This window comes from Callospermophilus lateralis, chromosome 7 (assembly GCF_048772815.1).
Source record: "Callospermophilus lateralis isolate mCalLat2 chromosome 7, mCalLat2.hap1, whole genome shotgun sequence".
Lineage (NCBI taxonomy): Eukaryota > Metazoa > Chordata > Mammalia > Rodentia > Sciuridae > Callospermophilus > Callospermophilus lateralis.
The window spans coordinates 80120498-80137019 of NC_135311.1; the positions used below are offsets into that span (position 1 = coordinate 80120498).

The window sequence follows — 16522 nt, forward strand, 5'->3', positions numbered from 1 at the left end:
AAAACTCAGATCTTATAAATATTATTCATAAGCTAGGCACAGTGACACAAACTTGTAATCCTAGAGACTCGGCAGGCTGAGGCAGGAGGATTGCAAGTTTGAGACCACTATGGCCAACTTACTGAGATTCCATATCAAAATAAAAAAGGACTAGGGATGTAGCTCAGTGGTAGAGCACTATGGGTTCAATTCCCAGTATCCCCCGACACACACATATTTCATAAACTTTAAATTTTCTATTTGACTTGGTGAAGGCAGCAAAATACTTTTTATCTTGTTGAAAATGGAAGAAAACATTGCTAATATAAATATCTCTGCCTCCATTTAGTATTGGTTTACTTAAATGCTTGCTAAGAATCTCCAACAACTAATCAAACTATCCTACTTAAAATTCTGAATGCATCAGAATACAAAGCAATACTTATAGTCTAGGTATTCATTTGCTCTTTTGAATGATACTCATTAATAAGTAACTTTCAATCCATCAAATTATTCAAATTCCACTTTGTTTTTTCTTGTAGCAAATAATTTTGAAAGTTTGAGTTATTACTTCACCCATTTTTCATTGTCCTTCATTTCATACTTCTAATTTGAAGATCTACTTTATTTGAGGAAAAAATGTGTTCCATTAGATCCTTTAAAAAGTCTGTATAAGTTTCCGTAACAATAACCCTATCAATAAAGACATAATTAAATAAAAGTTTGGGTAGTGTGGAATGAAAATACTTGCAAAATTAGGTACTACTCTTTGGATATTTTGTAGGTCAAAGATTTTATCAAGTATTAATGCTCTCATTAAGTTTGTGTTAGAAATTGAGTGGATACAAATGAAGGAGAGACTTTGCTCTTAAAAAGTATATCAAGGTGATATATATATATATATATATATATATATATAAACATCTCTAAGGTAACATATTAGTAAGCTTGAAGTCATATTTAGAAATTCACATGTGATCATCTTTTCACCCTGCTCCAGTTTATATATTTCTTGGCTTAGCCTTGTTCTTGGGATCAAGTTCATAACCCTTAACACAGCTTATGGTTAGACTGAGCTTATTAGTTTATTTATCTTCAAGATGTAGACATTTGAAAGTGAAAGTGGCTGATAAACCACTTCAAGTTTGTTTTATTAACTTGGACTTATAAAACACCTTTTCTCCAATACCCATTTTCAAAACTAGATTTGTTTTTCTTTTCAAAAATAAAAATTCCTTATAACAGAACACCATATGGCTGACAGTATCAGCCATTTGAATCTTTCTTCACTACTTGCAATGCACAAAGGAGGTAGCTGTCCCTAACCACACGGCTAAGTGTATTTGAATGAAAAGTAAAGCTTATCCTCCCTCTGCACAGGATCAGAAAAGAGAGGTTGAACATTGCTCATTATCTGTCATGACCATCCACATGTGGAAGTCAGAATGATCACTGCACATGTGACTGGTTTACAGGTCCAATGAAACTATATCACAAAATAATGCTGACCAACTGTTGAATAAAAATGTAAATATATCAACACTTTAAATATTTGATACAATTTAGAAGAACATAATTCTAGATGGTTGTGATAATTGATGCTTGTTAAAAACTCACATATTGGGCTGGGGATATAGCTCAGTTGGTAGAGTGCTTGCCTTGTCTTGCAAAGTCCTGGGGTCCTGGATTCAATTCCCAGCACCACCCCCTCCCCCAAGAAAAACCATATTGTGCACTTTTTGAAGTATTTTAATTGTTTAATCTAATGCACACAATAAACTTAGTAGATAAGTAGTACTAATATTACCCATGCTTTATATACCAGGAAAGCAAAACACAAAAGACTTCTAAATTGCCCAGGTAACTTCAGTTGGAATTTGAATACATGAGATGAATATGGCTCTAGAAACCAATTATTCCAGTAATGTTGAAGGTACAAATTTTGCTTTCTTAAAATTGTCATATTATATGAAGCTGTGGTCTCCATACTTATTTGATTAAATAACCCATCAGTAAAGACGTATATACTTTAATAAGTGTATGTTTGCTTCTTGAAAAAATGTATACATTTGCTAGTGTATACATATTACCTCATATTACATATGATATATACATTATAAACCATACTTGAAAATATAAATTTCAAGAATGAAAGGTGAAATAACAAAATTTAACATATTTCAATATGATCCTCACTAAAACATTAGTATTTCATTTTTTAAAAAGTATATATATTGCACTTTAAATACAGCAGTTCAAAGATGTAGATGTAAGTTCACTTTATTTTTTCACTTGGATTTAATGACTATCAGAGCTGCAACTTCACAAGGATGAATTAAATCCATACTTTCATGTTACTGTGTGGCAGATTTACTCACTGAGTTCTCTCTTCTAATACCCATCCCTTCAGTGATGCTTTCCTTTGCTTTTTAAAACAGTATTTCCTGAAAGAGACATACATTTAAATTTATAAAAGGACACTTGCATTTGGCATCATACTGTTTTCCACGTATGGATTCAGTTAACTTACTTCATCATAAGGACAGAGCGTCTCAAAGAAGTATGTGATTGTTTTAAACACTATAACCAGGAAATGTTAAGAGATACTTCTAAACATATAGTACTGACTTTAGAGAAGTTATATATTGAACTGTTTTGCATGCTTTAAAATATGATGGAAAACCGGATGTAAATCCATACTTTGATAACTTAATAATTTGAATGTTTACATAATGTGCTATGAAGTCTGATTAGATCTTCATGGACTTTAACCTGGCTGACTGGCATGGACTTGTGACATGGAATTGTGACCTAGTCAGCAAGTAGCTCACTTGTAGGCTCTTTATCAGTATTAAAAAATAACCCGCAGTACACTTGAAGACATCTTAAGACTTTGTCCATTTCATTAGAGTTACTTTTTTAAACCACATAATGTGCTCTCAAAGTCCCCTTAACAGGCATATATGTAGTATGACACAGAGGACTGGAAGGCAGCATAGGGGGTGAACCTTGCCGCCATCAACCAATGGCTCATCTGACATGACTCCATAAGACATAGAGAATGTGAGGGTACCAGTGTCATTCATATGTTATGTTTTCCCCAGGAAAATCAGAATTCTGAAATGTTCTTCATTTAGTTTATCTTGGCATCCCACCATGGAAATCAATGGCATGAATCTAAAAACAATACTTGGACTCTACCACAGGTATGGCCTTGCTATTCACCAGCACAGGATAAAGTATCATATTCACAGGAGCGGTGAGGACAGGAGTCTCCAGTAGAGGACTGCTGGCACTGTCCTTTAGGTCATCCACTACTAGCAACACTTCAGCCTTGGTATCTTGTCCAGTGAACTTGGTTCCAAATCCAGTGAACGCAAGCCAATGCCAAATGGAAAACCCTATCACCATTCTTTAGTAGTTTACTCCTCTCTTTTTAACCACTTCTAAAATTAAGTAATTGTTAGCCACTCATATAAATAAATGTCTACATAATTTAAATTCTTTAAGTTCCAGATGTCAGTTTAGCTTCTCCTCACTGGTCCTTCATCTATAGTTTGATAGTTTATTATAAAGTGCTCAGGAATGTAGACTCTATAATCTGTTAGTTATGAATTTCAGCTCTGCTACTGCCTAATTATAACTTGGGCAAGGTATTTAAACTCTTTTGCCATAAATGTGAAACAAATATAATAATAGCATTGACAACAATAATGGTAATGGTAATATAAGATGAAGAAGTGTTAGTGCTCAAAAATATTTTTGCCAGTGTCTTGTTTCTCAATGTTACAGTAGTTTTTAAGTACAAGCAAAATGTACATTATCCTAGAACAACTATTTATCCAATTGTACTCTTCAGCAGACAGTGCTTGGTGAGAGAACACTGATATTTTCTAAAGTATAAATCTCAAGGGATCATTGCAGTATGACAAAAACTGTAATATCCCAGAGTGTTCTATTAAGGATCCTCTCCTCTTGTGATATTTATAATCAATTTGAATACATCTATTATGTTTTCAAATCGTGTCAAATATTTCAACATGTTTCTAGTTACTCAACATTTTTTCTTATGATTGTAGACAATGTCCCCATTTTTCTGCAGTTATCCACTTCCAAGATGGGGTAGACTCAGCAGAGGAATATAATTTTGTTCTTAATAACCCAAGGCTGCTAATTCTGAGCCATGTAAGTGCTCTAAGTTTCATGATGTTGAGAGACACTTCCTAGCAGTGTTGCACAGGTATATGTGGGGGAAGAACTTATTCCTGGTTCTTCACGATTCTGTCAATAGGTCAAGAAACACTGCAGCACCAAATTATGTGACTTTTATGAAATTTATACTAATGCCATTTTACACCAAAGCTCTGTCAATTTTATTTCTAACCACTACTCTATTAACAAAAGCTATTTAGTCAGTGTGAGCCCAATTCTTTGCTTCCTGGCCTAGCTCCACCATGCACATCAAGGGGAAAGAGTTCTGCTAAGTTGGATGTAGTCTTTACTGGACTCAATTTTTTCATGTGCCCTTTCATCCATTGAGCGACTGTGGAATATTTTATTAGTCCATATATATATATATATATATATATATATATATATATATATATATATTCACAACAGTTGAAGCATCTGAAAAATCTCCCCCTCATCCTTTGAGATGCCTTTTCACACGACTAGATATCAGCCTATTGGAAAGCGTGACAGCTTTGGGGTTTTCCACTAGGTCAGTATTCTCAGTTATAAAACGAAGAATATGTAAATTTGAGATTCACAAATTCACCAATATTGGATGCTCAATTAACTTGAATTTAGGATATACAATAAATTATGTAAGGTCCAATTATTATAGGGAACATGCTTATATTAAAATATTATTCAATGTATATCCGAAATTTGAATTAACTGATATCCAACATTTGTATTTACTACATCTGGCCATCCTATGAAGAAAAGTATTATACAGAAGAAAGTGTGGTAGGTACTTAAAAGTACAAGATGCAAATATGACTTCCTGAAAAAGAAATATTTTACTAGTTATAATTGTCTTCATCTTTATTTTAAGAAACATGGAAGAATCCATGAATAATGAAGAAATCTTTATATAAATTGCCTACTCATCAAATGTAAAACACCAATAGTAGATGAGTTTAAAAAGTCTTTATTTTAAAATGGATTTAAAATTTTATTTAAGAATATTGAGTACTAATTATTCAGTATTAGTACTAATTATTCATTATTCCACATGTATAATGTACATATAATATATATGTGTAATGTGTATGTATGTGAACATATTTAGATTTCCATGTTTCACTATCTGTATTCATTTTCTCTTTCTACCATAATGCATAGCATAATTTACCAGTTTAAACAACACAAACTTATGATCTCACAGTTCTGTAGCTCAGAAGTCTGGGAACATCATGGCTCAGTTGGTTTCTCTGTTTAGAGGGAAGGCTTAAATCACTGGCTAAACTCACCGGATCAGTTCTTCTAGAGATTTTGCAGGATATTTATTTTCATGTTCTTTTAGGTTGACAACCAAATTCAATTCCATGTCATTGTAGGACTGAGGCTCCATTTTCTTGCTGGATGTTTCATGGGTTGTTCTTAGTTTGTAGAGGCCTCCCGTATTTCCTAAAACTTGGCCCGTTTGTCTTCAAAGCCAAACACCTAGTGGGGTCTTCCCATGCTGCAATTCTCTCTACTTGCATTTCTCCACTTCTGCCCCATCTTTCCTGCCCTCCCTTATGCTAAATCTCTTCTGCTTTAAGGGCTCATGTGGTTATATTGGGCCCAAAGGAAATGATTCACAATCATCTCTCTTAAAGCCCATAATTTTAATTCTATTTTGCAAAATCCCTTTTTAAAATATTGACAGATTTTAAGATTAGAATATCAGACTATTTTTTCAGGGGGTACATTATTCTGCTTACCACATTCCCAATTTTTCAGATACTCTATGTGATTGACATCGAAACTAAGGCATTTAAAGGGATGATTCCAAACAGAAGACAAAGCTTCATCTATTTTATTCCAGTTTGAATTATGCACAGTTAATAGAGCATACTTTTTAAATGTTGATGCTTAAATCGATAGCTCCCTCACTATTTGTACAGTGGTCTAAAAATTGAGAATGGATAGTTATTTTATATGACCCTTCAGTAGCCCAGTTGAAACCCACCCTTTGTTCATGGAAGATGCAGTTTGTCCTAAGCCAGTTAGTTTAAAGGCAATAAAACTATTTAAAAAGACATATAAGTTCAGATCATGACACATTCTTAAATGAACCAGATTTCATTTGATGTATATGAAAAATTAAAGCACGGATCTAAAAGTGCTGTAAGAGAAATTTTCTCATTCTTTTTGGTAAGATCTGACAAGGGCATATAGATGGTTTCATTAATTATTGAGAAACAGACTAAGAAAATGACTGACTGGGATGCTTCATCTGGAAGTCTGAGTTTGGGGCCCTTGGGTTGTCTGTACCTGAAGGTCTAATCCTTCAGAATTAGCTCATGCATTTCCACTGACTGTCTACTTCGATTTCTTGTTTTCAAAAAATAAGGCTCTTAAAAGTTTTTAACACACCATCAAACAACAGAATGTGTTTGCTAAACTGCATCTACCTGAAGTTCAAAAACAGATCTCTGTAGAGATAAATATCAGTTACGATGAAGCAAGAGAAATTATTTCAAATTTAAAATATCGTTTTTCCTCTAGGATTAAGTGTTCATGGTTTCAAATGATTATTTTTTTTTTCTTCACAGCTATTTTCATTCTTTTCTGTATTTTAAAGTGCAGTAATAAATTTCAGAATCCTTACGATTCCCATCTAAGGTCCTTGTCCTGCTTATTCCTGTAAAGGTATCACAGACTCCTAGTTAACACTCTAAAAGTGTGTTTAAAAATTGAGACAAAATAGTAACAAATGAATGTTCGTTTTCAAGTCATCAATTAGCCTCTGTGCTTCTGTGACACTAACATTTGGAGATAAATAATGAAGGAACACAGCTGACAAAGTAAGCACACATAGCTAAACACCAGTAAGCAAAACATATTGTCTTGAAGACACCATTTTCTCTTCTTTTTTTTTTTTCCTTTCTCTTTTTCTTTTTGTGGTGGTGATGGAGGAGGAGCTGAGCAACTAACCTAGGGCTTCAAGTATGCCCAGCACACTCTTTACTCCTGATCCATAACCCCAACTGCAAAGACATTGTTTTCTTAAGGTGATATCTCCTATTTCAAAAGATGACTCAAGTACTCAAGTCTGCTGTTAAGATGTAGCCACTGTCATGAAGTGGAGTGCTAATAATATCTTCCAACTGTTCAACCTGAAATATAGATTTTTTTAAATATTCTCAAAGCTATTGCCTCTCTGGGTTAATTGCAAACTGTTTTTTGGGGGTTTTTTTCCAGAAATACTTTTTAATTCTATATAATTTTGTTTTGAGCTATTTTTTCTTGTCTCATTTCAGGCCCTTTTTACTTACTTCATAAAACTTTTCCTTTCTAAAATATGCTTTCTATTCCATGAAAACTACAGAGTTTTAACTTAATTTTGACATAATGTCATGTGCCTTTAGATACCTTTAAGTGATACTGATTATTTATATATGGCTTTTGGCTCTGTTAGGAAAAAGGATTTAAAGTAGCTTATCTATTTATGGATAAAGAAAAAATGCAAGCAATGTAAAAGGAGCAAATGTAGATTTTACCAATCACCTCAGATTTGCTGGATCATATGATCCAATATCGTATTATAATATTCAGCAAATTTGAGACAACTGAACAAAATTCTAAATAATAATTTTTGAAAAAATGATTATTCTAGTAAAAATCATTATTATTCTGATAATTTTTTAAAAGATCACTTTGACTTTTACTAAGTGGTAAGGAAAACTTTATTTAGGGCTATTATGATAGATGTCAAAACTGGCAGAAAGGGAGAGGGATTAGCTTAACTCTCAAAGCAGTAAAGACAGCTGGGGATTTATAGCCTGGGAACATGTTGAGGGTGATGGGATAATTACTAAGAGACATCAAGGGTAGGGGGAGTTTTTGCTAAACTGACTTAATAAGGTTCTTGCTGAACAGCAGCCTGGAGAGATCAGATATCAGTGATGAGAGATGAGTCCTTTGATTACATATTGAGAATGATCAGATATCAGAGGAGGGAAGATTCTCTGTAAACTGACTTAGCAGGATTACTTACAAAACTAGCCTCTACAAGGATGGACAGTGAATCCCATCGTCAAGGCTTAGTTAAGAAGGGGCTGAGAGGAGCCTGTCTAACATCTGGTCAAGGGGACAACCTTTGTCAGTTTCTAGTAACTAAAGCAAAGGAAGAAAGTGTTGTCATATGGAGTTTGCATTGTCCAAAAATAGTAAATACCCATCATTCTCTCCACTTCCATAGAATTTAACTCAGGTCTGACTTTATAATTTGCATTGTCAGCTTTTTAATAAAAATACTCTGAAAGCTCTATGTAAGTAAGGTGACATTTAAACCAACGTAGTGAGGAAATGACCATGGCAATGCTTTGGAGACAAGCAAATACAGCTGCCTGGGGGCAAGCTTGGTGTGCTGGAGGAACAGCAAAGAATCAATGTGAGCAGACTGAGGCAGGCAAAGTTTGGACAGAAGGACCTGAGGAAAGAGGAATTCCAGAGACCATGTCATTTCAGGCCTTTCAGATCAGTCGTGAGATCTTTGACTTTAACTCCAAATGAGATGGGTAGCCACTAGAGGATTTGAAATATGGTCAGACATACATTTTAAAAAGATCAGGGTACCTTCCTGGAATTCCAGCACCTTGGGAGGCTGAAGCAGGAGGGTCACAAGTTCTGGGCCAGCTTCAGGAAGTTAGCAAGGCCCTCAGCAACTTAGCAAGACCCGGTCTCAAAATTTTTAATTTTTTTTTTATAACTGAGAGATAGCTCAGTGATAATGTGCCCATTGGGTTCAATCCCCAGTGCAAAAAAAAAAAAAAAGTAAAAAGATAAGGCAGAGTACTAAGATGAAACAGATTGTAGGAAGGTAAGGATGGCAACAAGGAGATCTGTGGGGAGGTTTTTGCAATAGCCCAGGGGAGGCACCATGATGGCCAGTTTCAGGGTAGTAGTTGTGAAAGTGGGTAAGTAGTCTTCATATTCTGAAAGCTTTTTGAAGGTAAAGATGAAGAGTTGGCTAATGGATATGCCTTGAACCAGAAAAATTAGATAACTTGCACTAATGAACAAAATAAAGCAGCAAAAATGAGTTGGGGGAAGAACAGTAGTTTGTTTTTTGACATTTTTAATTCAACAATGACTATTAAAATTCCAAGTGGAGGAATCAGATTGGATCTAGGGACAGAAGGTATTTTGGACCATTGGGTCTGATAACATAAAAAGTGAGTGAACAAAATAGATCTGGAAAGCAATGTGGAGATTCCTTAGAAAACTTGGAATGGAACCACCATTTGACCTAGCTATGCCTCTCCTCAGTCTATACCCAAAGGACTTAAAATCAGCATACTATCATAACACAGCCACATCAATGTTCACAGCAGCTCAATTCATAATTTCTAAACTGTGGAATCAACCTAGATGCCCTTCAATAGATTAATGGATTAAAAAAACACTGTGGTATATATACTCAATGGAATATTACTCAGCATTAAAAGAGAATAAAATTATGGCATTTGCAGGTAAATGGATGGAGTTGGATATGAATATCATGCTAAGCAAAGTAAGCTAGTCCCCATAACCAAAGGCATTCTCCCTGATTAGTGGATGCTGATCCATAATGGGCAGAGGGGGCATGGGAAGAATGGAGGAACTTTGAATTGGGCAAAGGGATGTGGGGAGGGGAGGGGATATGGAAGTAGGTGAGATGGTGGAATGAGATGGACCTCATTACCCTAGGTACATGTACAATTGCACAAATGGTGCAGTTCTACATCATGTACAATCAGAGAAATGAAAAGTTGATGAAAAGTTGTGCTCCATTTGTGTACAATGAAATGAAATGCATTCTGTTATCATGTATAACTAATTTTATACAAAATTAAAAATTTTTTTTAATGTTAATATAAAAAATAAATTGGATCCATGACCAAGGTTCCAAGTGATCACTTATTTTCTCTATACTGTTTTCTCCTGTCTCTTCTGATTGTTCAAGATTGGCTTAGAAGGCCTATTTTCCATTGCTGTCCCTTCTGTTCTTTCCTGTTGCTGGGCAAATGCCCACTGTGTGCGGACCTTATTGAATTGTATTGCACTTGCCCATTGACTGGTCATCTCCATTATAGTCCATGTTTCTTGAGGAAAAGGCCCATGGTGCATTCAAAACTCTTGAATGAAAGAATAAATAAAAAATCTTTGCATTTAAAAGGTAAAATCTGAGTGATATTTGTCCCTGCAAACCTCATCCACCACAATGCATGCTACTTTACTTTTGTTCACTAACAAACTAGCCATCATTATCAGCTGTTTAAAAGGAAGACACTTTCTCAACTCCCTCAAGTCTCTTGGCTTTTTTCTGTGCTGTTCCTCATGGAAAATCTTTCTCCCTCCATTCTATGAGCTTCTAATACCTTACAATTCATCAGGTCCTGGAAGTCCTAAGAGAGTGTACTTCCTGAAACTTCATGCTAATCAACCTCAGTCTTCTTTTTTGTCTCTCCTAACAGTCTATATTTGTGAATTAATATCATAGTTTAGGAATTTACAAACATCTCTATGATTACTTATAGAGTCTTTTCCTTACTTGAATCTATGAAGACAAAAGATCATATCAATTTTATTGATTAATATGTATGTACCAAGCCCTCATTACTGTAGTACTTATTAGGTCCTTCAGAAAGTTCTTAGAATAAATAAAAATTTATAATACATATGTTTATATTATTATCCATGTATATAAGCAATATAACCAATGTATATGTAATTTTTTTGATTATATAAAACTGTAACACTTTTTGATAAAAATGCTTTAATTTCTTTTTTCTAACTTTTGGAAAAAATATGAGCTTATGGAATAAGAATTAGCCTCCTACTTGCCTTGTAGCACCTGGTTTTTATAAGTATGTAAATATTTTCCCTTTTTACAGAAAAATTAATGCACTTTCCAGATCTGGACCTCCCTCAGGGAATGTTCCCTTTCCTCTCTTCAATATTTTAGCATGTGATATAGAAAAGTATGTCCAAAATGTGTAAGCTGCTTTCCATATTTAGTTTTAACAACAACAACAAAAAGTCTAGGAAACTTTAGAAAATATTTTAAATTACTAATTTAAGTGGAAAATTATAGATCTAGAAAACATTTTTAATCATTTAAAGTTATTTTATCTTACAGCTGTTTCTTGGTTGACATAACAAATTCAATATAAAAACCTCATAAAATTATTTAAAGATTTTTCAAACCAACAGTGATTCGGCATTCACTTTTATACTAACCAAACTTGAAACATTTTTATTATTTAAAAATACAAGTGCATTTATTTGTAAAATTAAGTACAGTTGTTTCTAAATTTATACCAAATAGCTATAGCTATTGAAACCTAGAAAATAGTAAGTATTTCTCTTTTGTAGGTATTAAAGAGTTTATAAAATTAAATATTATTAAATTGTCACTTCAGTTAATTATTTGAATATACAAATAGGGCAAAACTATTTCAACTAAATCAATTTAAATTATACTTTATCTCTCCTTTGCTATTGCTAATGTCTTTTCTTTGTATGGAAGCATTAGTGTAATTAGAGTTAATTAATCATATAATTAGAAGTAATAGACAGTTAGAAACAGAAAGAAAGTACTAGACCCCTTATTTCTCTAAGATTTCCTCTCAAGGACTCCCCATAGAGAAATGACAACATGAAAATCTCTGATCCATTATTTTATATGCTTGTTATAATAATAATCACCTAATTTCATTTTGAGAAGTTATATAAACTCCTTAAATATAGAAAAAATAGTTTTGTATAGCAATAAGCTTCTAAATTACTAGTAGAATTAACAGAAAATTATAACATTGTGCTTGGCTGCTGTCATTTCAAAATGGCTTTTGAAAAATCTGTTTGAATTAATAAAATACATTCAATAAATGATTAATCAGATAATATTTCCATAGTACTTAATATTTTAAATGATTAGCATTCTTATATTAGAATAGATACACATTCAAAGCATACCTCTCATTTAATCCTCTAACACTGCAAATATAACTTGAAATTTCCAAAACCATAGGAAAAAGAAGGAAAAGAAGAAGAAATTTCGTAATGTGGTCACATTGAGAAGGGTAAAAACACTACACATTCTATTTAGCTCATAGTATAAAATATAAATAGAATGTGTTTATTAAAATTTATTTGCCTCCCAACAAATATTTATTTCATGAATTGATACATTGAAACCTTTAAGGTTAAATCTGGGGAAAGGAAATCTCAATATAAATATAGAAGAATTATCCAGATGAACCATAAAAAGAAAATACATTCAAAAAAATTTAGCAATAGAAATAGAGATATCTTGTTGAGTTTTATAATGTGCTTTCAATTTTTCTTTTCCAAACTAAAGTTTTTAAGAGCTGAATTATCTCTAATAGTTCTTCTTAAGGAAACAGTGAATAAAATTTACTTCCTTCAGTGTTTATGAAGCTTCCAATCAAAATTTGTCTTAAATTGTTTATGAGTCATATTACTGGCAAGAGATAATACTCATCAATATGTAGATGTTGTTGTAACAATTAAAGAAGTTTCTTGAACCAGCAGCTTAGCCCAATCTAGCAATTGCACTACTACCTTATGCACTAACAAACAATGTTCAGTGATATTGTAAAGATAAGCCAGACTTGCCTATCAGAGGGTTTATACAGTGTAACATATGAAAATATGTTTTTTGGTTTCTCTTATTGAAATCTTTACTACTTATTTATTTCCTTTGTGTATAAACAGTTTATTATGAAAATAATCTAATTTTTGAAATTAATATATTTTTGCAGGTTAACCTCTTGGCTTTTGGAGTTATCATATACAAAGTCTTTCGTCACACTGCTGGGTTAAAACCAGAAGTTAGTTGCTATGAGAACATAAGGTTAGTGTTTCTTGATGCTCATGAACTTTAGTAATTAAAAGATTAAGTAGCTTGAAGTATCAATAATTTTTGGAATTACTGTTTTTTTAATTGATTGGTTCACACTTTCTTCACCATATTTAAAATACTTATTGGTAAAAATATTTAATGTATGTAATTAGACTATAAATACCACAGATTAAACAGTAAGTGAAGCAGTCTTTTCAAATATATTTCCTTTTGAAAGGGAAGAGATGATGAGTATGTTTTAAGGCAAAAAAATGAGTCTTAAAATTTTCCTTTATAAAACATTTCTCAGTACTTAGTCAATTTTTCTTTTTTGTAATTCCTTTTGCATTTTGCCATGATTTTTTTTCTTTAACCCTCTCTCTTTAAAACTGATTTATTGAGATCTCAAAAAATGGTTTGTTCAGGAAAAGCTGAAGTGTACTATAGGGAACAAGGGAAACAGCTGACTGTTGGTGTTGCTTGGGAACACTCCTGTAGTTTCAATCCTCACCCAAGATTTATAGTGGGGATTTAGCAAATGTTTGATCGATTACTTTCTTTTAGTCTTCACCATTCATAGCTTCATGTTGTGTGCTGGTTTTAATAAAGTTGAAAATGACTCATTTTCTGGGGCACATTGCTAAAACACCTTCTGCAGTAAAGAATGATTGGATTGAAAATGAATGAGAATAATCACTAGTTACTTCATGTTCAAGGCAGTGCCTTCAGTGAGCAGGATTGAATATTATACTACCCAAAGTCAGGGGCAATCAGTTGAAAATATGTAAGTCTGAGTATATTTTTTCTATAATTTTTAAAAAATCAGTACTCTGACATCAGTTTATTTTGAGTTAACTACATTGCAAAAGCAGTTTCATATTCTATATTTTTCCTCCTAAACCTGAATGAAAAGGAGAAGCCTCCTTTGATGTCATGGCTATGTGCTGACCCAAGTCCACACTCAGTATAATTTTCAAAGTTTCTTGGGAAAAATACTTCTTGATAGATATATTTTATCTTTGGGAACTAACTGATATGTTACATTTGAAATCAAAGCATACCCACTGCAGTATAGCATATAAAAATGTTTTAAGATTCAATAATTCCTGTAAAAATGCCATATTTTAATAGTGGGACTTTGATTTTAGAATCACATCCTGCCTCAGTGCAATAGCAGACCCTTAAGACTATCCCATCTAAGTACAGCACACACTTGTCAGTTTCAAAGTCATCAATGGTCTTTGTCAAAGATATCTTGGTTTTGCAAACAATTCATTTCCCATACACTTTAAGGAATTTGAAAGATGCAGGGAATACACTTGGCTTTCTTAATGGAAACCTTCCAAACACATTTACAGGTCCTGTGCAAGAGGTGCCCTTGCTCTGCTGTTCCTTCTTGGCACTACCTGGATCTTTGGGGTTCTCCATGTAGTGCATGCATCTGTGGTGACAGCTTACCTCTTCACAGTCAGCAATGCCTTCCAGGGCATGTTCATTTTCTTATTCCTGTGTGTTTTATCTAGAAAGGTAAGCAATTTATTATTTTGCCAACACCATAATACATTTATATAGCATCAGCTAACAATTGATAGAAAGTTCATATTCTCATAGATTTATGACATATCTTTATTAATGAAATATAATGCATTTTAGAATTAAAAGAGAACACTAGGGAAGTATGCTTTTTAAAAAACTGATATTAGATATGTGAATATAGATTAATTATTATACTCTGATAATCAGAAGATAATAATGCTTTAGAAAACCAAATACAGTTTGTGATTTGAATATAATTTGATATGATTGTCATGATTATGATTAAAATTTCTTCTTTTCATTTTCTTTTTTTCAAGATTCAAGAAGAGTATTACAGATTGTTCAAAAATGTCCCTTGTTGTTTTGGATGTTTAAGGTAAACATGGAGAATTATGGATGATAATAGCTGAAGGAAACCAAAAATCCAAGCTATGGATGACCAATGCATAAAAATGACTCAATCCTATTCGACAGTGATTAATCATTAGATAATCACAATTTTTAAATCAGTTTTTCTGTTTACAGTCTAAGAAATATAGATAATAGGAGATAAAATAACATACCATGTAGTTATAGTATGTTTTCCTACATGCCTTAGTTAGTTATGTCAAAAATAGTGTTGCAGATATTTGGAAAGTAATTGGCTTCTCAGGAGTGATATCACTGTGCCCAAGGAAAGATTTTCTTTCTAACACAAGAAATATATGAATGTCCTGAAGGAAACCACTAGCTTGATATTTTTGTGACTCATGTTGCCTTTGAAACTAGTCCCCTACCACCTTGGTAATAAGCTCCGTTACAGAAAAAGGAACATAAGAGAATGAAGGCGCAGAATATCAATCAGCAAAAAAGGAAATGGCTGTTGTAACAATGAAATGTACTTTGAATAAACATGCTTTTCTGTAAACTAGAGGAGAGACTTTTGAGATAAAATAAATAATTGAATAAAAATCTCTTACCATTTTGTGAATTGCTCTGAACTTAAAATTTCTACGAAAACAACTTAGACCTCTATTTGCTATATCCATTTTCCTTTATAATATTCTAAGAAATAACTCCACAAGTGAAAAAAAACTATTTTTAAGTTAACATTAGATGGAGGTATATGGTATTTCTATACTTATTTCGTAGATTGTAACTTCAGATGCATAATCAGTAAAATATAAAAGTGTCAAAACATAATGTTGTTATGCCTGGAAGTGTAAAAATGGTATGTATAAAGCTGAAGGATTTTATTCTATAACTTTCTAGTGTAGTGAAATTATCCTATCATGGTAGACTAGTACATTTGAATGCTTTATTATTTTTAATTTTAGAAATACTATCATTCACATTGCAATAGTCCCTTTTAATTTAAAGGGCATTGTAAATATGAAAGTATTCATAAAGTGAATTGCTATTTTTTTCTGTTCAGAAAAGTACACATTTAAAAATGTTATTTATAACAAAGAAATCACTGAGAACTATAGAAGTTTTCACAGTGGATCTATTTTCTAACAGTTTTCTATTATCTATTAAAGCAAATCTGCTTCAATGTATGGCTTCTATCTATTCTCAAATCTTCTTATTAAAATGTAGAAGCAGTGAATTTATTTCAAAAAGTTGTAATTTTTCTGTATCTACCAGCCTGTAAAAGTGTACCAGTACCCTGAATATTGTGATTTTAAATCAATTCCTTTAGCTATTAAAATAAAGTTTGTCAAATTTTGCTCTAACAAATAAAATATTGCCTAAATGAAGCAATCCTGTTCCTGCTTTTCTAAAACTTCTCAAGAAAGATGATCTACTTGCCAAGGTCTTTTTTATGCTTTTAGAGAACCCATGAATAATTTTTCATTATAATTTTTTACTTTCTAAGCCTGTGACCTATTATTATCATTGTCCTTACAGACTAGTTTTAAAAGGAATGTAATATTGAAAAACTAATCTATTCAATCAATG

General features: G+C 32.6%; 1 protein-coding gene across 1 annotated transcript in view; it reads left to right on the plus strand.

Moving 5' to 3' along the window:
* Nucleotides 1-16320, plus strand: part of Adgrl4 (adhesion G protein-coupled receptor L4) — a 103869-nt gene extending 87549 nt beyond the window's left edge. The window contains exons 14-16 of the mRNA XM_076863669.1: nucleotides 12966-13057; nucleotides 14404-14572; nucleotides 14899-16320. Coding sequence (XP_076719784.1) covers nucleotides 12966-13057; nucleotides 14404-14572; nucleotides 14899-14961 — 324 coding nt within the window. The 3' untranslated portion in view covers nucleotides 14962-16320. The remainder of the gene's footprint in view (nucleotides 1-12965; nucleotides 13058-14403; nucleotides 14573-14898) is intronic.
* Nucleotides 16321-16522: the final 202 nt, after the last annotated feature.